The 27,467-nt window shown below is 42.8% G+C and overlaps 2 protein-coding genes across 4 annotated transcripts in view; one reads left to right on the top strand and one right to left on the bottom strand.

Annotated features, from left to right (window-relative positions):
- Positions 1-27,467, bottom strand: part of RIMKLB (ribosomal modification protein rimK like family member B) — a 156,002-nt gene that overhangs the window by 89,465 nt on the left and 39,070 nt on the right. The window lies entirely within an intron of this gene.
- MFAP5 (microfibril associated protein 5) lies at positions 353-14,732 on the top strand. 2 transcript variants are annotated; one of them, XM_044227387.1, is made up of 10 exons: positions 353-571; positions 1,099-1,158; positions 2,117-2,152; positions 6,672-6,716; positions 7,216-7,248; positions 7,851-7,886; positions 9,763-9,792; positions 10,508-10,595; positions 11,340-11,413; positions 12,825-14,732. In XM_044227387.1, the coding sequence occupies exons 2-10, from the start codon at positions 1,101-1,103 to the stop codon at positions 12,935-12,937; spliced, it is 513 nt and encodes a 170-aa protein (XP_044083322.1). In that variant the 5' UTR covers positions 353-571; positions 1,099-1,100; the 3' UTR covers positions 12,938-14,732. The 2 variants fall into 2 exon arrangements, with proteins under 2 accessions (XP_044083322.1, XP_044083323.1); XM_044227388.1 differs by lacking the exon at positions 7,851-7,886.

Genomic DNA, 27,467 nt, shown 5'->3' with positions numbered 1-27,467 from the left:
AATATAGGAATATAAAGGAATTTTTTGGTGGTGAAGAGATGAATGCTGAAGAAGACAGCAAGACAGGAGGATGGAGAAGATTCAAACACGGAGGACGGACAGAGGAGGGCAGAAGAAGAAGAACGGCAGACCATCCAAAGATGAAAAGGAACTTAAGGCAGAAAGGGGCTGGGGACTAGGGACTGGGGCCAGGTTGCAAGAGGGAAAAGAAGCTCATGGAAGAAAGGCTTTTGCCAGCAGAAGCCCGGCCTCCGAGGGAACAGCAGCATCCCTCACTGGTGTGGTCATAACCTTTGGAATGAGGGTGTGAGTGACTGCAAAGCCCCAGCCCCCTTCTCATTCCCGCCTCATCACACTCCTCTAGCCTGGCTTTCTCTCTCTCTCTCTCTCTCTCTCTCTCCCCCTTGCTCTCCCTCATCTCATTGTTTCAGAGTAGGCCAAATTTGAAGTCCTTCCCAGGGAGTGGCCCTGTTCATCTTAGTCTCCAGCCAAAGTAGAAACAGCGTGAGAAGGAGAGAGGCCCATTCGGCAGCCAAAGGACTTGGTGGACAGAGCAGAGGAAAAATACACAGTGAGTTGTTTGACTGTACAAAACCCTAGACAGACAGAGGGTGTGCGGGGTGTGTGTGTGGTGTGTGTGGTGTGTGTGTGTGTGTGTTGAAACTGAAAGGCCGGAGTGGGATGGTGGGGAATGTCACTGACTTGGATTGAGCGAATACCCCATTTATCCTTGGAATTCAAGACGAGACACCAAGATAAGTGGATGATATTTAAAAGTCACGGATTTCAAAAAATTAGACACTGGGGGTGAAAGTGGCCACAGACTGGGGGCAACCATGCACCATCGAGAATATATAGTTTCCTCTGACTTGGCAGAAAAAAAGGCGTAAGAATGAGAGTAATGGTAAGTGATCAAAGAGAGAATTTGAGGGAGAAATGTTGGGTGAAAGAAAAGAGAAAAGGCTGGAGTCGCCCAGGGGACCAGGGAAAGCCCTGGGCAGACAAAAAGACAGGGGCCCTCCAGGCAGCCTTGCCTGGGCCTCAGATGCTGATGTGTCCTGAACATCACAGCTTCTCCTCTCCCAACACCCCTGTCAGATATGCTGCTCTTGGGACCCAGGGTGCTGCTGTTCCTCACTGCCCTCATCATCCCCTCTGGTGAGTCCCTCCCTTCAATCTTTTCTCCAGCTCCTGGGGGGAATGTGGAGCTGTAGGCATGGGGTGGGATGGTGACGGGGACGGGCAGCAGTGTTCTTGCTCCCGAGTTCTAGAACTAATATTCGAGAAAAGGACAGATTTGTGTCTGACAAGCAGGGGCTGGGATGAGACCAGAGATGATCTCAGACTTGGGAAGTATCTGGAGAGTTATGAATATAAGATCCACACAAACGCTTATTAACCCCAAAAGACATCAATGTACCGGTCAACAGAGGAAAGAGAAGCTGACACGCCAATGTGTTTGCAAACATACGGAGACAGCTAATAAGAAACAGCTAATAAGAAACGGGACCAAATTCAGTGCGTGAAGGGGCACAGTGGGAATATATACACTCACACCTACCCACACTAGCTCCGGCACACACACACACATGCATTCACATGCACACAAACGTGCACACAAGCTATGCGCTAAAGAAAAGTTATCACAGATGTCACAGAACAGAGCTGAAAGAGTGGCCATGGAAAGGAATCTTGGCACCTCGAAGAAATCCTGCTCTATTTTCTCATGCTGCCAGGTCCACACTGTCAGAAAATTACTTTGTGCCTTGTTCATAGTGTAGTTCGTACTATGGCTGTGGGGTTAGGACAGGACACTTCAGAAAGGCTGTTAGCCCCGACTGCTGAACAGGATCTGACTCCTGCTAGAGAATGAGGGCAAGAGGACATCCCACGTCAGGGCTTGGCAAAGCAGGGCTTTATTCTCAGGAACGTATTTTTCTTGAGGGTTTCCATGTCAGCACTAATGGTCTGAGTAATTTTGTACTGAACTGTACAGAAATACAATGCAGAAAAATAAAGTACAACCATTTCCCATCATTTTCTGATTCATCCTATAAAAGCTTTATGGGGTGTAGAGCTGGAGTCATTTATCCCTCTTCTCTGTCCTTTGGTACAGATTGGACACCACTAGGAGTCAGTGGTCAACGAGGAGGTAGGTAAACCTTTGGATCTGGACTCTTCTGTGTTTTTAGTATATATTTAAGAAACTTCTACCCTCAGTGTGGGTTTGAACTCAAGACCCCGTGATTCAAGAGTAATATGCTCTTCCAGCTGAGTCAGTCATGTGCCTATCTGCTGGGGATATAAGAATAATGCAGATGAATGGTCAGAGTTAAAGCATCTATAATATAACAGAGAATCACCTTGCCAAAGTATGGAAAATCGGATTCAACTCACCAGTTTCCACAACCCTGTTATCCTGTTCATAAAAGTTCCTTACCTTTATTTTTTTTTAAAGATTTTATTTATTTATTTGACAGAAAGAGACACAGCAAGAGAGGAAACACAAGCAAGGGGAGTGGGAGAAGGAGAAGCAGGCTTCCCACCCAGCAGAAAGCCTGATATGGGACTCAATCCCAGGATTTGGGATCATGACCCGAGCTGAAGGGAGATGCTTAACAACTGAGCCACCCAGGAGCCACAAGCCTTCTTACTTTTTAACAACTGAAATACCTTGCCTAAATCCTTCTCTATACCTATCTCTTGTTTCTACTCTCCTATATGCAACTCTTATCTCACTGAGAAAACCCTACTAATCTTAACAGCTTTTTCCTATCCATGTAGCAACGGAGAAGCTAACATGCAGACAGAATAAAAAGTCATCTCAGTACTATAGCGAAATTCTGGCACTAATGGACAGAAACCAAAAGTTTTCGTTTCCAAGTGGCCACTTCCTACAGCTTGATGATGGAAACTCCAATCAAACATCTCCACTCTGCCTTCAGACATTCAACATTATTACAATTTATCTCTTACTTTTCCCAACTCCTGAGAGCACAGCAGTATGTAACCCATTAATGGACCATAAAATCAAATTAGCAGATCACAATGGGTAATTTTTAATGAATTAGTACAGACTAAAATAAAAGTGGGGTACATTGCAAGAACATTTCGAGAGTAAAGCATTATCTTTTTAAACTCATTTCAATTTTCTATGTGTGCATTGTGCACTGCACAATATAATTTCTTTCTGTACATCCTCGTACAGAAGATAAAAATAAAGAAACACAACTTTTTTTTTTTTTTTAATCTGTTGCAAGTAAAGAATTCTGAATCCCAAATTTTCTGAGCCTTCAGAGTTCGGCATTAGCAAAGAACTTTTACATTCATTCTCTGGGCTGGTTAAAGTCTAGTCTTTGTCTACAAGTTTGGGGTGCTTTTCTAGAAGAAATATGATATGATTAAAATGCTTACTTAAGGGGCACCTGGGTGGCTCGGTAGGTTAAAGCCTCTGCCTTCCACTCGGGTCATGATCCCGGGGTCCTGGGATGGAGCCCACATCTGGCTCTCTGCTCAGCGGGGAGCCTGCTTCTTCCTCTCTCTAGGGCTACCTCTCTGCCTACTTGTGATTTCTGTCAAAAAATAAAAATAAAATAAAATAAAATAAATTTTTTTTAAAAAAAATGCTTACTTAACGGACGCCTAGTGGCTCAATCGGTTAAACATCTGCCTTCGACTAGGGTCATGAGCCCAGGGTCCTGGGGATGAGCCCATGTGGCCTCTCTGTTCAGTGGGGAGTCTGCTTCTCCCTCTCCTTCTGCTGCTGCTGCCCCTGCTTGTGCTCTCTCTTTCCTCATCAAATAAATAAAGCATTTAAAAATAAATAAAATAAAATAAAATGTTTATTTAAGGCGTGACTGACTGGGTGACTCAGTCAGTTAAGTGTCTGCCTTTGGCTCAGGTCATGATTCGGGGGTCCTGGGATAGAGCCTGCATGGGACTCTCTGCCCCACAGTGGAGCCTCCTTCTCCCTCTGCCTGCTGCTACCCCCTCCCACGCCCCGCCCCCGCCGCTTGAGCCATGCTTTCTGACCCTAATAAATAAAATCTTTTTAAAAATTGCGTACTTAAGGGGCGCCTGGGTGGCTCAGTTGTTAAGGGTCTGCCTTCAGCTCAGGTCATGATCCCAGGGTTCTGGGATCGAAACCCACATCAGGCTCTCTGCTGGGCAGGAAGCCGGCTTCTCCCTCTCCCACTCCCCCTGCTTGTGTTTCTGCTCTCCCTGTGTCTCCCTCTGTCAAATAAATAAATAAAATCTTTTAAAAAATTGCCTACTTAGGGTTTCTTTTCAGAGAACATGAATCCTAGATAAGCATTTATGCGGTGGTAGCTCACGGGAAAGATGGATAATCTGAGGAATACACCAAAAACCAGTACTCCATCCAGAAATTCTGAGGTGACGGCAAGGACTCATTCTTAATCCCTCTGCTCACCCACCGGTTCACTTGCATATCTGTGAGTGACTGGACTGGAATGCAGATAGAAAGGGAACTGGCGACATTTAGCTACACCCTGGAAAGGCTCCACTCCCCTCTTAAGGGTTTTTGGAAGGACTCGCACTAGTGGTTTTTCAAACGTCCTGGGGGATTGGAACAGACTTTGATTTCTTTTACCAAAATTTCATCTGAAATACGAAAGCAAATGCTGAGTGTTAACTATAAAAGGGCTCTTTTGTCAGATCTGATGACTTTCTACCTGGAATTTTTTTAAAAAGAGGATGATGTAAGCAGCCGGGGAAATTGCTTCAGAATGCATTATTTGAGTTTTGCCTCTGCCACAGTGGTCAATAGCTCTGGCATGCTTTATAAAAACCCTATTTTCTCCAGACAAAACGTAGCATTTAGACGCTGAAGTTCTAAGGAAAAAAGTCAAAGCAAACAATTTGCTGACCCCTAGTGGGCAAACTAGATTATGACGATAAGTCATCTGCAAGAAAGAGTAATTATAGATGGGATATTTAAATAATTAGGTGTTAACATTGCATTGTTATTTTGCTTTTTAAAGTTGAGACGATTTGGGGCACCTGGGTGGCTCAGGGGGTTGGGCCTCTGCCTTCGGCTTAGGTCATGATCTCAGGGTCCTGGGATGGAGCCCTGTGTCGTGGGGCTCTTTGTTCAGCCGGGAGCCTGCTTCCCTCCTGGGCTCACTGCCTGCCTCTCTGCCTACTTGTGCTCTCTTTCTCTGCCAAATAAATTAATAAAACCTTTAAAAAATAATAAAGTTGAGAGAATTTGTTTTAGGTAGTGCTGTTATTTACAGTTTCAGATACAGTTTTCTTAGCATATCCTAATAGACTCCACCTTAAGACCTGGACCATTTATTTTTTATTTTTCCTACTGCCTTTACTTTCCAATGATTAACTGCAAGGTATTCTCTACAAACACACCCTCTCTTCTCTCACCTCACTGCTTCTGAGCATCAGAAAATCATCCACAGAGTGCCCGGGTGGCTCAGTGGGTTAAAGCCTCTGCCTTCGACTCAGGTCATGATCCCAGGGTTCTGGGATCAAGCCCTGAATAGGGCTCTCTGCTCAGCAGGGAGCCTGCCTCCTCCTCTCCCTGACTACCTCTCTGCCTACTTGTGATCTCTGTCTGTCAAATAAATAAATAAATAAATAAATAAAAGAAAATCATCCACATTGCCTTTGGTGAGCATACTTGTATGTAAACATATCAGCAAACTGATATCCAATTATTTCTAACCTGTAATTATCGGAATCAGTGTCTTTGGTAAAGACAATTTGCACTTAAAATAAGTATCGCAAAGAGATCATCAATCCGTTGTACTTGCAACAAGCTGTATAACCTTGGGTAAATTATTTATTTGTTGGGTGCTCAAATTTTATCATCTGTAAAAACAGATTTTTAAAATAGTGCCTGGCACCTAGTAAACCCAAATTAGCTATTACATTATTATCTGATAGAACAATGAAATATGTTATTCTTCTATTCCTAAACTTAGGGGATGCCTGTGGAGGATTATCTGATGGGCATGTAGGTAAAGGAGACAAAGGGAAAAGGACATTCTGGGCTAGGACTGTATGTGTATATTCATGGAAGTGGGAAACTGACATTTGTTTGGTTTGTGGGGAAAGGACTTGGGTGGAGAAACAAACAACGAAAAACAATTGTGGGATACTCACTGTGCATTGGCAACTGTGCTAGACAGATTTCACTTACTGCGAGTGCAAGAATGGGAGGGGGACAGGGAATGCTCAGAAAGTGCTTTCTGGGGGCCCCTGGGTGGCTCAGTTGGTTAAGCATGTGCCTTCAGCTCAGGTCATGGTCCCGGGGTGCTGGGATCAAGTCCTAAGTAGAGGCTCCCTGCTCAGTGAGAAGTCTGCTTCTCCCTCTCCCTCTGCCCCTCCCCACTGCTCATGGGTTTTTTTCTCTATCTCAAATAAATGAAATCATTTTTTAAAATATTTTATTTATTTATTTGACAGAGAGAGATCATAAGTTGGCAGAGAGGCAGGCAGAAAAAGGGGGGAAGCAGGCTCCCTGCTGAGCATAGAGCCCGATGCGGGGCTCATTCCAGGACCCTGAGATTATGACCTGAGCTGAAGGCAGCGGCTTAACCCACTGAGCCACCCAGGCGCCCCGCAAATAAATAAAATCTTCAAAAATTACTTTAATTAAAAATAAACGTTTCCTGCTTTTTTTCTTTATTCAGATGATGTGACTCCAGTGACTCTAGAGACATTCACAGAAGATCCTAGTAAGCTACCCTTTTTCTTTGTCTTCATCCTGGGAACAGAAGGATTGAGGATGATATCTGTACAGTGATAAATGAGGCATAGAAAAGAGGTCAGTGGGCACTCTGAGCTCATGCAGACCCAAGTGTCTGTCTTAGATACCACTGATGCTGTGAGGATATGGCCCAGGAGCCCACATCCTTTCATTTCAATCTTTCTTGCCTCCTTTTAGATCAACCCTTTTTTCTGCTTCTCTTTCCCACTTTTTCTGCCTGTGTTTTTTAATATATATATATTTTTTAAAAATTTGTTTATTTGACAGACAGAGAGATCACAAGTAGGCAGAGAGACAGGCAGAGAGAGAGGGGAAGCAGGCTCACTGATGAGCGGAGAGCCCCATGCGGGTCTCAGTCCCAGAACCCTGAGATCATGACCTGAGCTAAAGGCAGAGAGAGGCTTAACCCACTGAGCCACCCAAGTGCCCTGCCTGTGTGTTTTTATTTCTGTGCTGTGTCTTTGCAGATCTGGTGAATGATCCCTCTACAGATGAAACAGGTAAGTCTTACTACTGCTTTTAAAATGGCTTGAGTCTTGTTAATATCCACAATATATTCCAGCTTTTGAATTAGTCCTGTATTTTTGTCTAAGAAAGGAATAGAGGGATTGGGGTTGTTTTGTTCGGTGACAGTGGGATAACGGGAAGGAGCCCCCCAGTCCTCTAAAAAGATGAAACAAAGTGGATGAATACCTAAAACAAGGCATGTATAATAAACTATAACGTCAGTAGGCCAAATATTCTTCAAAAAATTTCACAATTACTTCAATTAACCCTAATCCCTTGGATATAACACACAAACCCAGCCACAGCCTTGACTTTGCCCCAATACCTCCGTTCTCCCTTTTTCTCAATCTTTTTTTTTTTTTTTTTATGGTGGGAGGGGCAGAGAGAAAATCCGAAGCAGGCTCCAGGCCCAGTGCAGAGCCCAAGCTGCGGTTTGATCTCAAGACCCTGAGATCATGACCTGAGCTGAAACCAAGAGTCAGACACTTAACCGACTGAGCCGCCCAGGCACCCCTCCATTCTTCCTTTTTCTCCTCTGCCTTCCCCCTTGCCAGTTCAAAGCCCTCCTCACACCTGCTGTTTTGTGCCTTTTCAGTTCTGGCTGATATCGAGCCTTCCACAGATGACCTGGGTGAGTTCAGATGGGGATCCCAGGGCCACTGGGGCCATTCTGGGCTTTCCCCAGAGCCCATTCTGGAAGGCAGTAGAGCTGGTGAAGGATCCGAAATAGACGCGACTACAGTTCAATGAGCACATTCTTCCAACAGTTCAATTTAGATGAATGGCATTTTTGATCCCCTAACATGCAGGGATTGTGCTAGCCGTTTGATGTACAAAACACCATTATGGGATCTTTTCCTCAGAGTTTCCGAGCCTGGGTGGGTAAAGGCAAGACAAATATATAAACAGTCAATGTTGGGGAAGCTAAAGGGAAACTTCCTCGAAGTAACGGTTGAACCGATTCTTGAAAGAAGAACTGGAGCCAGCCAGGCAGTCAAAGAAGGAACAGTATGTTCCAAGATTTGAACACAAAATAGAGCTTGGCACATTGAAGAAACATTTTTTTTTAAACAATTAGGGCAAAACCTACAAGAAACAAGGGGTAGGATGTGGGACAAGGAGACAGAAACTAGATTTTGAAGAAATAGTTATTGCAAACCTACTACTGAGTATCAGGAATGTAAAGATGAACAAAACTGATTTCCTTTTACTTGGGTTTTTTTTTTGTCTACTACACAAGATAAACAAATGGGTAACTTTATTTAATTTCACAAAATGCCATAATCAGGATAAGCAACAGAAGGAATAGAAGACTAAGAGAGTCCTTGAGTATAGTCAGTGCCGGGGCTTAGGAAAGGGTTCTGTGGAGGACACACTGATTAAGTGGCTTCTAGAATGACAACTGGAAGTGAATCGAGTAATTAGGGAGAAGAGCTCTGGGGTGAAGGAAACACGATCCAAGAAAGGCTTAGGATGGAACTAAATACCCATCAGAATAGTTTTAGACAAAGAAAGGTTCCCATCAGATTTGTGAATTGGAAATCCAGCCAGGATGCTATTGCACTAGTCCCAAGAAAAGATGATGGCCTGAACTCACTGAGGTGGAGGCAGGGAGAATTAAGTGTAAGCTATGATAGGGGACTGTTGAGATGATGTCCAGTGTCCTGTCGGGTAGATGGTGGGACCATTCACTGAAGAGCATGCTGGATTGGTGAAGGGGAAGTAGAACAGTTTAAGACATGTTAGATTTGAAGGATCTTTGAAAAATCGACAAACTCTTCCATAAAATGGCAGGTGGCTTTATAGGTTGGGAGCTTGGAAGAGATCTGGGCTGGAAGCAGAAGTCTGAGAATTCTCAGCATGTAAGTCTGCCATTGAAACCAGGGAATAGATGAGATCATGTAGCATTCTCCCCATAGTATTCTATCTACCAGCAACTCTTCCAATGGCATTTTGACACATAAATCCCATGGTTAGTGTCTTCCCAAGACTCATCTTACTCCTATTATTCATTCTACAAGTTAGGCCTGTATTTAACTTGACCTTAGATTAGGTTTGGCTATGGCTGTGACCTTTGCTATTCTTTGCTGAATAACTTTTATCTGAGAACCCACGATGATGTATTTGATTTACAGAGAAGAAATTTTCTTTTATGAGTAAGAGCTTCTACAGGGTAACAATCTTTTCTCTCCTTAGCTGTAGGATGAAGCTCTTCTGGGCATAGGGATCCTTGCCTGGTGTCTCCACTAAATGTGCTTTTGGTCAACAAAACAAAGATACATTTTCAATTCTAGAAGAGGAGAAAGGCAAAATCAGATTTCCCATCCTAACTTCTAAATCTTTCCAGTTTTGTGGAACAGTACAGCCCACTGTGGGTTTTCTGTTAGAAGTTGCTAAAAGCACTATCAACTCCTTTGGTTTTTTATTTATAAGTGAGGTAACATGACAGTTGCAGAAGTAGTGACTTCTAGAACTGGTAATAACTGAGTAAAATTTCTCTCTTCCAGCTTCTCCTGCTGATAAAAATACCACAACAGGTATAAATGTCTTTTGCACATCTTTTTCTTCAGCTTTCTTCTCAGGGATTCATACCTCCTTGCTCTTTGGAGGATACTTGATATACCTTCTAGCTTGCTTCCAGTTCTTTCTCAAGGAGTATTTTTAGTGCCCTTCATTTCTACTTTTTTTTTTTTTTAAATGAAGTCTTATCCTCAAGCTCATGGGAAAAAGATGGGACCATTGTTGGATGGTCCTGAAATATTCCTCTTCCTAAGCTGCCTTTGGACTTTCTGTGGTGGTTAATGAGTTAGGAAGTGACAGCAAGGACTCAGTATAACTCTGGTTGCCATGGCCAAAGTTGCTCTCTCTACTGTACTGATGATTCTGATGTGCATCTAGGATTGGAAACTACTAAAACAGAAACTGTGGCCCCCCTAAGAATTCTGATTCTTTAGAATGGGGTTAAAAGCATCTCAGTTTATATTTCATATGGCCACCTGGATAACCCTAGAAAGACTTTCCTAGAAGAACCCTGAGATTATTTTATCTACTTTTGCTTCCAGGTAGGAAAGCACCTAAATTTTATTTCAGCCAATTTTCTACCATTCTCTTTTGGTCAATAGGGAGGGCATTCCCCCAACTTGTAATAATCCTGTGTAGAGATCACTTTGTATTTTTTCCCCCATTCTGTCTACCTTCTTCCATCTCTTGAATCCTTTGTGGATCCCTGTTTTCTCTGCTGGACTTCTTCAGACTGCCGGGATGAAAAATTTGCCTGCACGAGACTCTACTCTGTGCATCGGCCAGTTAAACAATGCATTCATCAGTTATGTTTCACAAGGTAAGGGGTCCCAGGACAGGTAGAAAGCGTCATCAATGGTAGTGGTTTCATGTCCGTAACTGCTTAATGAACACCCACTCTGGGATTTCACTTTTTGGAAGCTAGAAGGAGTTTTTAACATGATCCTTAGCTATTCCCGCTGGTGCCGGATAGAACCCGAAATCTGAACTGAGGTATATGGAGAACAGACTGACCAGTGAGACTAGATGCTAGAAGGCTAGTGAGATGAGAGCTGGGGAAAAGATAGTCATGAGAGAAGTACTGGTACAGTGAAATCTAGTACCTCACGGAAAAAGGCTGAAGCGAAAGATCCAATAGCAGGGAGGAGTATTCAACTTAACTCTAGGTGGGAGTGTGCAACAGTCTGAGGGGTTTGAAGTGGCGGGGGGGTGGGAGGTTGGGGTACCAGGTGGTGGGTATTATAGAGGGCACGGCTTGCATGGAGCACTGGGTGTGGTGAAAAAATAATGAATACTGTTTTTCTGAAAATAAATAAATTGGAAAAAAAAATGAAAAAAAAAAAGTTTCACTAAGAAGAATAATTAATACCATTCCATCCCCTGCATTCCTCTGGGAGGGAAGAAAAAGCAGTCCAGAAAAATTAAGGAAATCCAGAGTGGAGGAGAACAGTTAGGGGGAGTGGGGAATACAGAAGTTGAGCAGGCAACCTTGGCCTAGGCTAGTTCTCCCTCCCAACACTCTTTTCTATCCACTTTCCTAATCATGTTACTGGGACTCTGGCAGTTTACGACGTATGTACATCATCAACAATGAGATCTGCTCTCGTCTTGTCTGTAAAGAACACGAAGTTATGAAAGGTAAGATGATGGCTGGGTGTCAGTGGGAGGGGCAGTTATGAGAGAGGAGTAGAAACATGGTCCTAATGGTTCCAAGGTCTGGCTTCTGAGGAGGGCTTTAGGCCACCTCCTTAACCCCCATCAACCCCTGGTTTGCCAAGTTATGCTGAATAAGCAATCTAAGTAAAGAAGTATGCTTAATATGTAAGAAAACGGTGCTTGGGTCTCTTTCCAGCTAGGTTGTAACCCCCACCTTCTCCTACACATAGAGCTTTCTGAAGCCCTAGCTGCTTTGAAGCTCACTGGGGTTCAAGGTGAAAAGCACAAGTCAGGGCCAGCTTGCTGGCTCAGTCTGGAAAGCATGCAACTCTTGATCTTGGGGTCATGGGTTTGAGTCACTCATTAGGTATAGAGATTACAAAAAAAAAAAAAAAAAACTTACCAAGTCAGCCATTACAAATAGTAGATTAAGAATTGGCAGCCATGTTCATAAAGGAACAACTTTGTATTAAAAAAAAAATCTACTAATTTGGAGACACTGATGTTTGTATAGAGCCTATAAGTAAATAATAATAAAAAAAACCAGATTGGACATTTTGAAGTTGGCAACATTTTAAACAGTCTGCCAATTCCAAGAACCATTGAAATTACTTATTGTGAAAATTTAGAAGTAAATGAGGGTAGAACAACTTTAAAAAAGAAAAACAAGATTACAAGGGTCCAAAGTGTGTGGTTATAAACCGTGCATTGTGGGAATAAAGATACTTCTCACCTTCCCTATGGCCAGCCCCGAACGGCAAGTGTGGTTGGTGAAGGCACCACAGACACAGCCCCTTCTGACTCAGCAGCCCATCCTGCACTGAGCTTCTGAGTAAGAGCTGTAGTTAACTTCGCAGAAGGAAACTTACTACTTGCCCCCATTGGCCTTGTGCAAGCACCTGCAAGGGAAGCACCTTGAGACTGAGGGATGAGTACTTTGGACTCTAGGCACTTTCAAATGTCTCAGGGGACTTACTAAAATTAGCTATTTGCACGTAGTAAACAGATAGTCAATGATTGAATCTCATGGTTTTTGCTATTAATAAATCCATGATTATAAGAACTGGGAGCTAGGTATCCAGAGGAAACTAAAATTTACCTGCCACCTGGTCTAGGTACTTTGCACATATTATTTCATTTTAATACTCGCAACTACACTGTGGAGGCTGGTATTTCATGTTTATTATCCTGGAAGGGATAGTGTGGTTCAACAAAGTTAAGGAACTTTCTAGTAAGTAATAAATAACAGTAAGCTGCACACCTGGGGTTGTAGCCCAGATCTAGTTCTCTTCAGTCTTTCACTACAGCACCCTATGGTCCTCTATCTCTTAACACGGAAGCCCTTGTAACCTTTTTTGCATTCCCAACCCATTATGCTCTGCTTCTCTTCTAGATGAACTTTGCCGTCAAATGGCTGGTTTACCCCCAAGACGTCTCCGTCGCTCCCACTACTTCCGACTTCCACCCTGTGAAAATGTGAATTTGCAGAGACCCAGCGGTCTGTGATCACCAAGGAAGAGGAAAGAATAATGTGTGGGTGGGAGGAAGAGAATGCCCTAACAAGAGGGAACTCCTTCTTGTCCAACCATTGTCTGCTAACCCATAGACATTAGTATTTCTTAAACCAATCCCTTTGCAGTGCCTAGCTTTTGCCTCCATTCCCTAACTGGTAACAAAGTCTGTATTATTGCATGGTTTTGCTGTTTCTCAATATCATAGATGTAGATTAATGATAACCATGTGGCTTATATACAAACATCCTACACACAATTTCAAAGGAAAATAAACTTTAGGTTAATATTGACCATTAGATCTGTCTGAACTAGATCTTAGGGAGGAAGAAGCTGTTGCTGTCCATTTTGGCTGGCCTTAGAACTCCATTTTTTTTTTTAAAACATTTTCAAGAGCTTCCTAGATTAACATGTCATTCATTTACATAGTCTTTTTTACTCTTATTTTAACTATTTTGCTGGATTTGCCTGCTTGGATTTTTTCAGAAGAGTCATGGTAATTTTTGTAGTCCTAGAGAATTCTCCAGAATGCAGAGCTACACGATCCTACTGGCAATACATAAAGACCCAAGATGAGGTCTGCTGCCTTCAGAGGCCAAGGATAAAGAGAGAGCAGTAGGCTATGTATGGAACTGGGACTCATGGTTCCCTGTTCACTTTTTCATGTAGTTGTCCAACTGGCAGGCAGGGGTACAAAGTCCCATTTACTTGTTTTTGGTCATATGGGGGTTAGTCCACCCTCTCAAATTAGACAATTTAATGTGAAATAATTTCTGAGTTTGGTCAGGGTTTTCCTGATTTGTCGCTACTTCTTTCATCATCATCATTAGACAAAATCTGTAGAAATTACCATGCAAATGGACTCCGGAATAGCCTGATTTGGTGCTTAAGAAGAGCATTCAGACTTAAATTTTAATAGGCAGGCCAAGTTTGACAAATGGTTTATAAGAAAGAGTAAAACACAATAGTCACACAACCTATATTTTTATGTTGGCTCTAGCAGTAACCTGGTAAACCAGTAAACTAGGTTTAATTTCCCATCTTTAACACGACAAGGTTAGATTTATGTTGATTCTAAGGTATCTTTTCATTCTGTGATTCTCAAGATTTAAGTGCATTATTTGTATTTCTTGAAGCCTAGATGCAGTCTAATTCATAACCTCCATGTCTGCTTATAAGAGGAGAAATCTCATGTTAAGATAGCAGTCCACAACACAACAGAAAAAAAAATCCTGTTACAGGTTACTGATTACATACTATAGATGCTTCTATTTGAATAACTTAATAACCTTCCAAAGAAGCCCACAAAAATCAATGGAAGTAAGACACTTTGAGGCAAGTTACACACTCAGAATTCCTCTCTGCTTGGTAGGGTTGACTTCTTTTCCTCTTGAAAGAAAACTATGTAAATGAGCATCAGATTTTGCTGTTAAGAAACAATTTAGTTTAATGGGATTTGCACAACTGATTAAAGAGAAATGCTAGGAAAAGACCCAAAGCATGTAATCTCTGCTCTATAGCCTCTAAAAGTAAATATCCTCATATATAAATAGACTTATTAAGTGGATATTATACCCACTGTATATGAGTATCTCACTCATTATACCCACTGTATATGAGAAATCTCAACAGGCACAGAATTTCCAAGAATCATTTAAGAATCTCACCATGAACATGACCCTCCTACCATATATTGAATGAGGTGGCATTCCCACCACAAAGCACCTCAATCCCAGTATTGAGTATATTGCAAATAAAACATTTTAAAATAAATTTTTCTTTATTCCTTTTCTGGATGAGTGGTTTTTTTTATTTGTTTGTTTCTTTTTCTCGTATGTTTAGAATGACAGGAATTTGTGCCTTTTTTTAAAGATTTTATTTATTTAGGTGCCTTGTTAGCACAATAGGTAGTGCTTCAGTCTCAAAGATTTTATTTCTTTATATGTTTATTTATTTGAGAGAGAGAGAGAGAGAGGATGAGAGGGGCGAGGTCAGAGGGAGAAGCAGACTCCCCGCTGAGCAGGGAGCCCAATGCTGGACTTGATCCTGGGACTCCAGGATCATGACCTGAGCCGAAGGCAGATGCTTAACCCACTGAGCCACCCAGGCGCTCCACAAATTTGTGATTTTTTAAAATTAAAAAAAAAGATTTGGGCGCCTGGGTGGCTCAGTGGGTTAAGCCGCTGCCTTCGGCTCAGGTCATGGTCTCAGGGTCCTGGGATCGAGTCCCGCGTCGGGCTCTCTGCTCAGCAGGGAGCCTGCTTCCTCCTCTCTCTCTGCCTGCCTGCCTGTCTGCCTACTTATGATCTCTCTCTGTCAAATAAATAAATAAAAAATCTTAAAAAAAAAAAAAAAGATTTTATTTATTTATTTAACAGAGAGAGAGATCACAAGTAGGTAGATAGGCAGGCGGGGTGGGGGGGGGGAGCGGAGAGCAGGGGAGAGCCCGATGCAGGGCTTGATCCCAGGATCCCGAGATCATGACCTGAGCTGAAGGCACCCAGGCACCCTGCTTTTTTAATTTTTAAAAAATTTTTCCTGGGGCGCCTAGGTGGCTCAGTCATTAAGTGTCTGCTTTCGGCTCAGGTCATGATCCCAAAGTCCTTGGGTTCGAGCCCCACACCAGGCTCCCTGCTCAGCGGGAAACATGATTCTCCCTCTCCCACTCCCCCAGCTTAGGTTCCCTCTCTCGTTTTGTCTCTCTCTATCAAATAAATAAAATCTTTAAAAAACAAAAAAAAAACTCTTAAAAAAAACCAATTTTTTATTTCTCAAGATTTATTCATTTATTTGAGAGGGAGAGAGAGTGCGTGAGTGGGGCGGGGTGGGGGCAGCAGAGGGAGAAGAACAAGCTAAGCTCGGAGCTGGATCCTACGACACTGAGATCACAACCTGAATGAAATCAAGAGTCCATCCTCAACAGACGAAGCCACTCAGGTGCCCCACGTTTGTTTGTTTATTTATTTATTTATTTATTTACTTACTTACTTTAGAGAGAGAGCACGCAGAGTAGGGAGGGGCAGAGGGAGAGAGAATCGCAAGCTGACTCTGTGCTGAGTGAAGAGGCCGACTAGGGGCTCCCTCTCACAACCCAGAGATCATGACTAGGGCCAAAAACAGAGGAGGAGTCTTAACCAACTGCATCACCCAGGTGCTTCTCCGCCCCCTGCACCAATTTATGCTTTTATCCCACTTTGCAAAAGGAGCACCAGCATTGCTCAATCCCACTATTCTCTATTGTAACCTTCCTTACTCCACAATTTTGCCATCAGTTCTCCAACACACCACATTTACTCTCCTCCAGGAAATTCCTCAATTCATCAGAAAATTATTTTCCTTTTTTAACCCCTTTGGACCCAACAGTCTAGCTAGGTAAAACTTCATGATTTACCCTCGCTTCTCTTCTACTTGATCATTTTCCAGTGTTTTCCCATTTCTCGTTGTTCTTAGGTTCTCTACCTTTTTTATTCTTGATATGTAAACCAACATTTCTAATTTGCTTCCCATTCTTTCCTTATGCTTCTAAATTCTTATTTTCCACCACAACTTTCCCATGCGAACAGTTCCAGATCAGTTTCAAGAGGTTGATTTGGTCCTGGTTTTTTTGTTTTTGTTTTTCAGCTTTATTTATTTTAGAAAGAGGGTGGCGAGGCAGTGGAGGGAAGGGCAGAGGGAGAGAATCCCAAGCTAACTCCCTGGGGGGCATGCAGCCCAACAGGGGGCTAGGCTGGGGTGAAGGGACAGCATACATCTCACGACCTGTGCGGAAACCAAGAGTAAGTCAGTCAACAGACTGAGCCAACCAGGAGCCCCACTCCTGTTCTTTCTATCTTTTTATTTTTTTTAATATTTTTATTTATTTATTTGACAGAGAGAGAGAGAGAGAGATCACAAGTAGGCAGAGAGGCTGGCAGAGAGAGAGGGGGAAACAGGCTCCCCACTGAGCAGAGAGTCCAATGCAGAGCTCAATCCCAGGACCCTGAGATCATGATCTGAGCCGAAGGCAGAGGCTTAACCCACTGAGCCACCCAGGCTCCTCCTTTCCCTCTTTTTAAAAAAAGATTTTATTTGTTTAAGAGAGAGCACGAGAGAGTATGTGTGAACATGTGAGGGTCAGAGGGAAAAGCAGACACCCTGCTAAGCGGGGAGCCCCACATGAGGCTCAATCTCAGACCCCGGATCATGACCTGAACAGAAGGCAGATACTTAACCAACGAAGCCACCCTGGTGCCCCCTTTCCCTCTGTATTCTTGCCCACTGTTTTTTACCTTCACCCCATTTCTGATGTTCTAGTTTTCATTCCTTGTTCCTCCCATGAAAGGATTTGAAAACCTTTTACTCTTTTAGGTGTTAATATTATCCATTTTCTGGTGAACACCAATGATAACCCTCTTCAGTGAGGAATTTATATTTTGATGAAAAATAATTATTTGAATCAAAACAATGCATCTTTAATCTTAGAATTAAAGGATTTGGTCAAAGTATCTTTAGGCAGGAGTGCCTCAGTGGCTCAGTTGGTAAGCATCTACCTTCGGCTCGCCTTTGGCTCTGGCCATGATCCTAGAGTCTGGGATCAGAGCCCCTTGTTTCTGGGCTCCTGGCCCAGAAACAGATCTCATTGTTGTAGGATTCAGAAGCAGGGAGTCTGCTTCTCCCATTCTCCATGACCCTCCTCCTGCTCATGCTCTCTTTCGCTCACTCTCTTTTAAATAAGTAAATAAAATCTTTAAAAAAAAAAAAAAAAGAATGTATCTTTGGGCAATTTTTGGAATAGAATCCCTTCCTGGTACTTTGAAAGATGACAGCTTCGTCTGCTAGCCGGGAGGTTTACTCTCGTTTTCTCTTCTAAAAATTGAGCTGATTCTGCTCTGAGTCTAACTTTTTCCACACTGCATGCTTATGAAAATTCTCCTTTCTCCTTGAACGGGAAATTCAAGTGTGCACTCTACTCTAAATATAGGTCTATGCATACTTTCTCTTAGTATTCATTTGACTCTCAGGCAGATGGTGCAAACCCCAGCTGGTCTCCCGACTTTTGGGCCTTGCTTTTGATGACATCGAGAAGTGGATGTTGCTAGCCACAAGCTCCTCCCTCCTCTGCCCCAGGGTGTTTGTGTCAAACCAACTACCTGACACCCGGTCAGAGGTGCAAACAACTTGCAACCTCTAAGGTTACCTTTCCTCCAGTACTGAGGCAGCTGTAACCCAGGCAAGAAAGAAATTTGAGAATAAACAGAAAAGAAGACAGAAGAGCGCTGGATAAAGGGAGTTAGCAGATGGGAGAGTAGCAGCAGGTTGGCATCATCAGGGCAGGGGACCAGGATGCTTAGAAGATGGGAATTCTTAGCTCTTTTGGGGAAAGGGAATTTGGAAAGCGAGGGGAAGAGGTACCGAGAGACCTGTAACTTTGCAGGGTAGAATGGAAAAACTTCAGGATCACAGCAGAAGGGAGGCAGGATGGTCCACAGGGAAGCAAAGATGTGGTTGAAAAATACAACAATCAACATTGAAATCCTGTATCATTTACCGTTTTCACTAACCAAACATCAGGGAAAGTGACTTGTTGAGGTTCTCTGTGGTAGAGAAAGGAACATGTGGCCACATTTTTTTTTTTTTTTCTAAAAACCAATGAAGCAGAACCAGAAGCAGCAGTCAGACAACCACTTCTGGGCAGAACCTAAGATGGAAAAAGCAAATGCTGTTTATATAAATAGAGGTGCAGAGCCCATAGTTTCCTGTTGACAAAATGAGCTTCGCTTCACCTCAAACCCTCAATTATTTTTTACACAGCCGATAAAGGTTGTTTTTTTTTTCTTTCTTTCTTTCTTTCAATTTGTCCAATCACTTTCAGGAAGGTTCTGGGTTTTTTCCTAATGCGGGGAAAAAGACCTGCAGGTCCTTTCTCTATCTCTGCTAATTTTCTCCTTCCTCTCCCTTTTCCTTTCCTCTGTGGGTTTACCTACCATATGTTGTGTAGCTTTATGGAGTACATGATTAAATTTACACGAAAACCCGTAAGGATTGAATTCAGGATGATCTCTTATATTTGTGAGATTCTCCTCTTCCCTTAACCCAGAAAAAGAAGAACAGACGGACTTTGAGCAAATAGAAGCTATCAGTTAAATGGAAAATAACCCGAGTGATATTAAGGGATTGATGGGCACTGAGGTTATTAACTGTGTCATTATACGTCGTTTCTTAACATGTTGTTCTGTCCCCAAGGGTCAAACACAAGGAGGTACATTGAAGGATAATAAGGACTGCCCAGAAAAAGTTTTCCTCCATTTGTGTAAAGTTACATTCATATACCTATCCATCCATTTCCAAAAGGTATGAGATTTTCGGAGAAAGGGAAACAATGTTGGTTTTGTTTGTTTGTTTGTTTGTTTGTTTTGTTTTTTTTCAAGAGTTGATTTATTTAAGTAATCTCTATACCCAACCCGGGACTCAAACTCACAACCCTGAGAATAACAGTGGCATGCTCCATTGACTGAGCCAGCCAGGCGCCCCAAAAAAGTATTAATATAAAAAGCTTATGAAAATGTGCAATGTTAACCTCAAAATCAACAGGTTTGAAAACAAAAGTACTTCGAAAAAGTTCATATAAAATCATGAATGAGAGCTCCTCAACTCGTTATTCAGAGAAACCACTTTGCTGGAAGGTAATCTATAACTTGGTAATGTTAAACTACGCTCTTATGTTACCATTATCTCACAGAAACTAGGATGAAAAGATCAGGCACAGTATAATAAGTAGGAAAGTAAAATAATTCATAAATTATAAACTGTACGTGTAGGTACAATTCCTAAGAATCACAGCATGTTCTAGTGACATAGGGCAGTAATAATTTTTCCTTTCACATTGCAGCCAAATAGATCATCTGTGCATGGGGCACCTACACTCAAATCAACACGGCTCTAGGTATAATAAAATACATATTTACATCATCCTGTTCATTTTTTTTTAAGGCTTTATTTATTTATTTGACAGAGAAAGAGAGATCACAAGTAGGCAGAGAGGCAGGCAGAGGGAGAATGGGAAGCAGGCTCCCCACGGAGCAGAGAGCCCAATGCGGGGCTCAATCCCAAGACCCTGAGACCATGACCTGAGCCAAAGGCAGAGCCACTGAGCCACCCAGGTGCCCCATATCCTGTTCATTTTAATATAAAAGAATTCATGTTTCTTTCAGGGCCAATCCTAACCTAGCACTCACTATTGTGTTCCTAAGCAAACAGCTGCTCACCTGTAAATTTATGGGAGCACATCTATTTCAGTTGTTCTGAGAACAAGGAAGATTCAAAAGGGTTATCACCTGCAACATTATATATTTAATAAAACAGAAAGATTTTTTTCTACTTTAGTGGATTGGTTTCTCCCTAACTGTTCTGGAGTAGGTTTACTCTTCCTTCCCTTGCACCAAAATGAGCTGACCCTTGCTGATTAGCCACCGAGCAGACAGGTGTGCAGACCTGCAAAGGATGTACCATATCACAAATACTAGTTTCTCTCTAATTTAAGGTTTCTCATTTAAATTTAATTTTTTTCCCCACCATTCAAAATCTTAATAAGAGAGCAGGATCTGGGGGTGCCTGGGTATCTCAGTCGTTAAGTGGCTGCCTTTGGCTCAGGTCTTGATCTCAGGAGCCTGGGACGAGCCCCGCATCAGGCTCCCTGGTCTGCGGGAAGTCTGCTTATCCCTTTACGACTCCCCGCTTGTGTCCCCCCCCCATCAAATAAATAAGTAAATCTTAAAAAAAGAGAGAGAGAGCACGCGAGAGCGAGCAGAATCTGGGGTTAGTTTTTGTAGCGCCCCCCCACCCCCGCAGTCACCCCGCTTAGGGTCTGGTGTGGGTGTGCCCTTTTCGTGAGACCTTGTCCAAATGCCTATACACCTCTCGGCCCTTTCGAGGACTGGAGCGCAGGTCAGGCCAGCGCCACAGCGCTTGGGAGAGTCCATGGCCAGCTGGTCTAAGGTCAAGATTTGGCCTCTGCCCTTGGGGATGCCTCTCTGGGCGTGGCCGTGCCTGCGCAATGCACGCAGATACTGTTTGGCACCTTGGGGACATGCAAGGTCACCTGTTACTGTCCCTACAACCACAGCTGTTTTGTCCTCTCTGCCAGGAAGCTTCATCTTCCAATGGTCCAGGGAAGGGACCAAGGCGGCTGGTTGGGGAAATGCAAACTTTTTTGGCACAACTTGGTGGAAGGCACAAATTGGTGGAAGGTGTCATTGGTTCATCTGCCCAGAAACCCGGTAAGCCTGTCCATTCTTTGGCAGATGCCCTAGCTCTTGGGGTCCTTGTGGCGGTGGAGGGCGATTTGCATGATACCACCTCCTACTCCAACTAGCCCAGACTAAATTTAACTTTCAAATTTTTTTTTTTTAAGATTTTATTTATTTATTTGACAGAGAGAGATCACAAGTAGATGGAGAGGCAGGCAGAGAGAGAGAGAGAGGGAAGCAGGCTCCCTGCTAAGCAGAGAGACTGATGCGTGACTCAGTCCCAGGACCCTGAGATCATGACCTGAGCCTAAGGCAGCGGCTTAACCCACTGAGCCACCCAGGCGCCCCAACTTTCAAATTTTTTAATCAGGCTGTTTGTTTGTTATGAGCCTCATATTTCATTCTGAGAGCAACCCCAGGAGGTGAGCGGTTGAAGGGATTATGGCTCCTATTTTTCTGACAGGGAGCAAGGTTTTGAGAAGTGGAGAGGTGCTAATGACTTCATAAAATTTAGCGTGGTGGAAACACGGCTGAACTCACGAGTTAGGTTAATGTTCGTTCCATTGCAGAAAGAAGATTCAAAGACAAAGGTGTTTAAAGTCAGAAATGAGTGGGGCATATGGGTGGCTCAGTCTTAAGTGTCTGCCTTTGGCTCAGGTCATGATTGTGGGGCGGGATTATGGGATGGAGCCCTGCATTAGTCTCCCTGCTGAGCAGGAAGCCTATTTCTCCCTCTCCTACTCCCCTTGCTTGTATTTCCTCTCTCTCTGTGTCTGTCAAATAAATAAATAGAATTTTTTAAAAAAAAATTCGGAAATGAGTTGCAAAAGGTTTCTGAGGGAGTCTAGAGTTTTCCAAAAATTGGAACAAAAAATCCAGTATACTTAAAAAAAATATATATTCTTAAGACAACCAAATTTTATTAGTCCGTTCTTGGTGGAAAAACAGGAATTTTTCCCACATGATTAGCATACCCTCAAAGGCTAACTTCAGACATCACCACTGTCAAAGATAGGTGTACAATCATTTTTGCTAAAGGTCAGCAATTTTATAGGAGAGACTGAAGGTTGGCTTTGAGACTAGAGCTAGCTGGTACAATCCTACTTATTTGCTTCCTTGTTTATCCCAGGGCGCCCAACACTTTTTTGCCTGGTGAGGGATATGTGTGCACTCCCATATTCAAAGTTAAAGCTGAAAGCAGGTGTTGCTTGCCTTCACACGCCACCATAGACTACCCAAGAACTAGGTTACTCGAGAATTTTTTGCAGACACCCAGTGATTGAGAGCTATGATCTGGCTGGAAGAAAGAGCATGGGAAATGCCAAAGAGGTTCATATATATTTTCCTCTCCTCAGAAGGATAAAGAAAATCCATATGTTTGCTGACTAGTTAGTCTTTTAATTATTGTTTCTTTGATTCCTTCAGGAAATACAGCAAGTGTTTCAGAGCATAAACTCTGGAGCTAAACTACCTGGGTACAAATCCTAACTCTGCCATTATGATCCTAATCTTTCCATGCCTCACATAACTCAATGATACCAAATGCTTAGGATCTTTGTAAGATTAACCGAGTTAGATGGTGAGAACAGGAGCTGATAGACCACCAGCAGTGTTTGACTATCTATGCTTGGGACAGTGCTGGGGATACAAAGTTGAGGACGTGGTGCCTTCCCTCAAGGAGATTAATTAGAATCACTTCTTTGTTACTCAGCTTCTTTCTTTCTGCTGTGAAAACACCTTGGGTTTCCTGTAATGGCATACATTTTCTTGTTTTCTTTCCAGGTTTGATTTTTGATTAGAGATAAAACAGTGCTTTAGTTTATACTATAAATTCATTATGCTTCTCCTGGTCAGAAATAAAGAGGCCATTAATTTTGTACAGCTGTACCCACAGCCTTCAGTTCCCATGAGCACCTACTTCCTAAGTGCTGGTCAAGCGAAGTTGCCATTTATATGTTGCTGTTTTTTAAGATTTTATTTGTTGAGGCGCCTGGGTGGCTCAGTGGGTTAAAGCCTCTGCCTTCGGCTCAGGTCATGATCCCAGAGTCCTGGGATTGAGCCCTGCATCAGGCTCTCTGCTCAGTGGGGAGCCTGCTTCCTCCTCTCTCTGCCTGCCTCTATGCCTGCTTGTGATCTCTGTCTGTCAAAAAAAAAAAAAATCTTTAAAAACAAATCTTAAAAAAAAAAAAAGATTTTATTTGTTTATTTGACAGAGAAAGAAATCACAGGTAGGCAGAGAGGCAGGCAGAGGTAGAGGGGGAAGCAGGCTCCCTGCTGAACAGAGAGCCCCTATGCTGGGCTCGATCCCAGGACCCTGAGATCATGACCTGAGGTGAAGGCAGAGGCTTAACCCACTGAGCCACCCAAGCGCCCCGCCATTTATAACTTGAGTTCTTCCTTCCCATTCCCATTACTAGTCACTCTCCTCCTTTTTCTGGCTGTTCAGTCCTTGAAGTCTGAATTAATCAAGAATTTTTGAGATTCACTTAACATAAAACTATCTTAATGAGTACAGTTCAACGATATTCAGTATGTACATTGTACTTACTACTTCCCAAACTTTTTTTTTTTTAAGTTTACTCATCTAAATCATCTCTACACCCTACATGAGACTCCAACTCATGAACCCAAGGTCAAGACTCTCAAGTTCTTTTGAATCAGCCAACCGGGATCCCCCCTACTTCCAAAACGTTATCACCCCAAAAGAAAATTCCACATCCATTATGCAGTTACTCCCTATTCCTCCTCCCTCCAGCACCTGGGAAACCACCAATCTGCTTTCTGCCTCTCGGGTGTCACTTATTCTGGATATTTAATATAAATGGAATTGTATACTCTGATCTTTTGTGCCTGCCATAACCATGTTTGTTACGATGATACGTATGAAGGGGCACCTGGGTGGTTCAGTTGATGAAGTGTCCAACTCTTGGTTTTGGCTCAGGTCATGATCTTAGGGTCCCAAGTTCAAGAGTTCAAGCCCCACGTCAGGTTCCGAGTTCAGCACCATCAGCTTGTCCCTCTCCCTCCCCTTGGCTCCTCTGCCTGCTTTTTTTTTTTTTTAAAGATTTTATTCATTTATTTGACAGACAGAGATCACAAGTAGGCAGAGAGAGAGGAAGGCAGAGAGAGAGGAGGAAGCAGGCTCCCCGAGAAGTGGAGAGCCCGATGCGGGGCTCGATCCCAGGACCCTGGGATCATGACCCGAGCTGAAGGCAGAGGCCCTAACCCACTGAACCACCCAGGCGCCCCTCCTCTGCCTGCTTTCATGCAGGCACTCTCTTTCTCTCTCTCACTCTCTCTCTCTCTTAAATACATAAATAAATAAACAAATAAATAAATGAATAAATAAAAAATTTTTTTTTTAAAAATAGGTTATTTCTTTGGAGCATAAACAACTAGCTATAGAGCCTATCCACAGTAACTATCGCATCAGGGAGAACTTTGACTTCACTTCTTCATACGCTGTAACCACACCTCCTCTATGGAACCTGTGGAGGGGGATCTAAAGTACCCAGGATATGTGGGAGACAGGACCCTGCAGAGTAAATTAACCAAAATAAATTATTAATAAATTAACCAAAACACGGAGTGTACTGGATAAGTTAGTGTTTTTCTCCTACTGTTCTGATATAGTTGGCTCTTCCAGTCTCCCTTTGGTAAAGGAAAGAAATCTTTGTTGGTACTTTCAGCCAATGTACGGGTGAGGAGGAGGAAAGATGTGAGAGTTTGGGGGGAGGAGTAACCAGGCCAACCACAATTTGGAACTGCTGGTATCAAGTAGCTGTTTCTCAAATCTCATCAAGAATACTGAATATAGGGGCGCCTGGATGGCTCACTTCGGCTGAGGTCATGATCCCAGGGTCCTGGGATCCAGTACAGCATCGGGCTCCCTGCTTAGCAGGAAGCCTGCTTCTCCCTCTCCCACTCCCCCTGCTTGTGTTCCCTCTCTCACTGTCTTTCTTTCTATCAAATAAATAAATAAAATTTAAAAAAAAAAAGAAAGAATACTGAATATAATAAAACCAAGAGGGTTTGATTTAATGATTAGTGACAGAACAATTATTGAGAAGAAAAGCAATAATGAGCACAGACTCTATAAAAACAGAGGAAGGATTTGCCAGTAATGTGCCAGGACTTCCTCTGAGCAGAGGGTGATTTGATTTCAACTGTTCAGGACCATTTAGAGAGAAAGAGAGAGAACGGCGATTTCATAGGTAACATACTGTTTTTAATATGCTATACGTTCTTCAGGAACTGTCCCTTATCCAGTTCAGAGCTGTTTTGTCAAGACTGGAATCATCATTCTTTGTATTACATCACTGAGCAAACAAAGAACATGGGATTTGGTCTTTGGAATGCACCTTCCCACAAAAAGAGAAAAGATCTCCATGCTATCTGGAGCGTCTCTAATTTTCCCTGGCATTTCAACTGGCTAAAGAGCCATGAAGCAAACACTTTGCCAATTTTTCAAAACTGTATGAAGTCATACAAACACAAAATTGTAGAGTGAAGTCATACAAACACAGACTTTTAGAGCTTGGAGAGACTTGAGCTCCACTAGGCCAATATTTTACAAATTAGGTTCCAAATGGACCACCTGCTTTGGAATGAATGGCTACTTGTCAGAAAGGCAGACAACCTGGGCTACATTCCAGACTTGCTGAATAAACTCTTTGGGGATTAAATCCTGGAATCTGCAATTTTAGACACTCACTCAGACTGTAGTGTGAGAACCGCAAAACTCCTCACTCCCATTTTATTACTCATCAGAAAACGATGCGCTCCCATAACGTGACGCTTACCATTGATATTTTTAAAATATCTGGCCTTCTAAATAGATCAGTTCTATAAAATATTTTATAAAACCAGTTCTTTATAGAATATCTGCCATGCACTAGGCAGTACGTAGAGTCCCTTGCTTACATTATGTTTAAGAATCCTGCAAGATAGTTGTTTCATATCTGAGCTTCAGTGTTCATGTCTGAAAATGGAGATGATAGTCCCCACCTCTTGTACTTAATATATGCAATGTGCTTGGCACAGAAGCTGGCATAGGGTATGTGCATAATAAAGAATAGCTCTTAATACTAATTTTTTTTCATACTTTTCATGTGGGGAAACTGAAACAGACACACTCAAACACTCTGCTAGGAAGTGGCAGCGACAACTGAACTCAACGTGCTTCATTTCAAAACCTAACTCGTCCCACTGCTCTGGACTGTTTTTCATTATGTGCATGATCAGTGAAGCTTCTTTTGTGACTTTTCCCATCGAGAATAACTTTTTCTTCAGCCCTTTGGCCATCCCTGGGCTTTTGATGAATACTTGTTTGTTCTTGCAACCTCAATGAGACCTGGGCAGCTGCACAGGAGTTGAGTGAGTAATTCCTGTATATGTTTAAAGGTCTGTCCCTCAGCTTGTTCATACCCCAGAGAAATTCAGTAATGTGTCTGGCAGCCAACTGAGAAAAACAAAAATCAGGAAATGCAGAAGTTAGAGCACTCCCAAAACCACATTTCACCCACACGGATCCCATTTTGGGCTTTTTCAAAAACAAGAAAGTATCATATTGAACAATCTACCTGGTGTCCAAAAATAGTGGTCTGGGGAGTCATTATCTGAGCATCTTGGCTCACAGACCCAGGAATGTGTGCCCTCGAGGATTCCCAGGGGGCCTTTTGGCCTCATACGCTGGCCAGAGTGAAACCTCACCTCGGGCTTCCCATGGTGAAAATCAGCAGTGGTGAAGTCCAGATGTCCAAAACTTCACTCAGCCACCAGAGGCATAATTTCCAAGTCATGTTGTTTTTGTTAAAAATAAACTAACCAGGTTGTCCTGTGGTTTTTCAAGAGAAGTTGGTGAGGGGAGAAGGTAATTAGTAAGGAAGATAAGTTTTAAAAATAGCAAAATGTCCCCTCACAAAATGGTCTTTTTAATTGCACCAACTCCAAATGCCCAGGAATGAAAAATGTTATTGTAATTATAAGAGATGGAATTTTCCTTCCTTTAAAAGAAAGGGAAACAGGGAATGAAGCTTCTGGGGGGAACATTTTTTTCTTATGCTGGGCAAATCATGCCTGTTCAGTAGCTTTTTATTTATAACCATTGTGCAAGGTATAGAACTTTGTTCAAAAGCTTTTCTTAGGGGCACCTGGGTGGCTCAGTGGATTAAGTCTCTACCTTCTGCTCGGGTCATGATCTCAGAATCCTGGGATCAAGCCCTGTGATGGACTCTCTGCTCAGCGGGGAGCCTGCTTCCCCCTCTCTCTGCCTGCCTATCTGTTTACTTGTGATCACTC

This window comes from Neovison vison, chromosome 12, assembly GCF_020171115.1.
Source record: "Neovison vison isolate M4711 chromosome 12, ASM_NN_V1, whole genome shotgun sequence".
Taxonomy (NCBI): Eukaryota; Metazoa; Chordata; class Mammalia; order Carnivora; family Mustelidae; genus Neogale; species Neogale vison.
The sequence above is the reverse complement of the archived record's forward strand: the minus strand, read 5'-3'. Positions and strand labels throughout refer to the sequence as shown.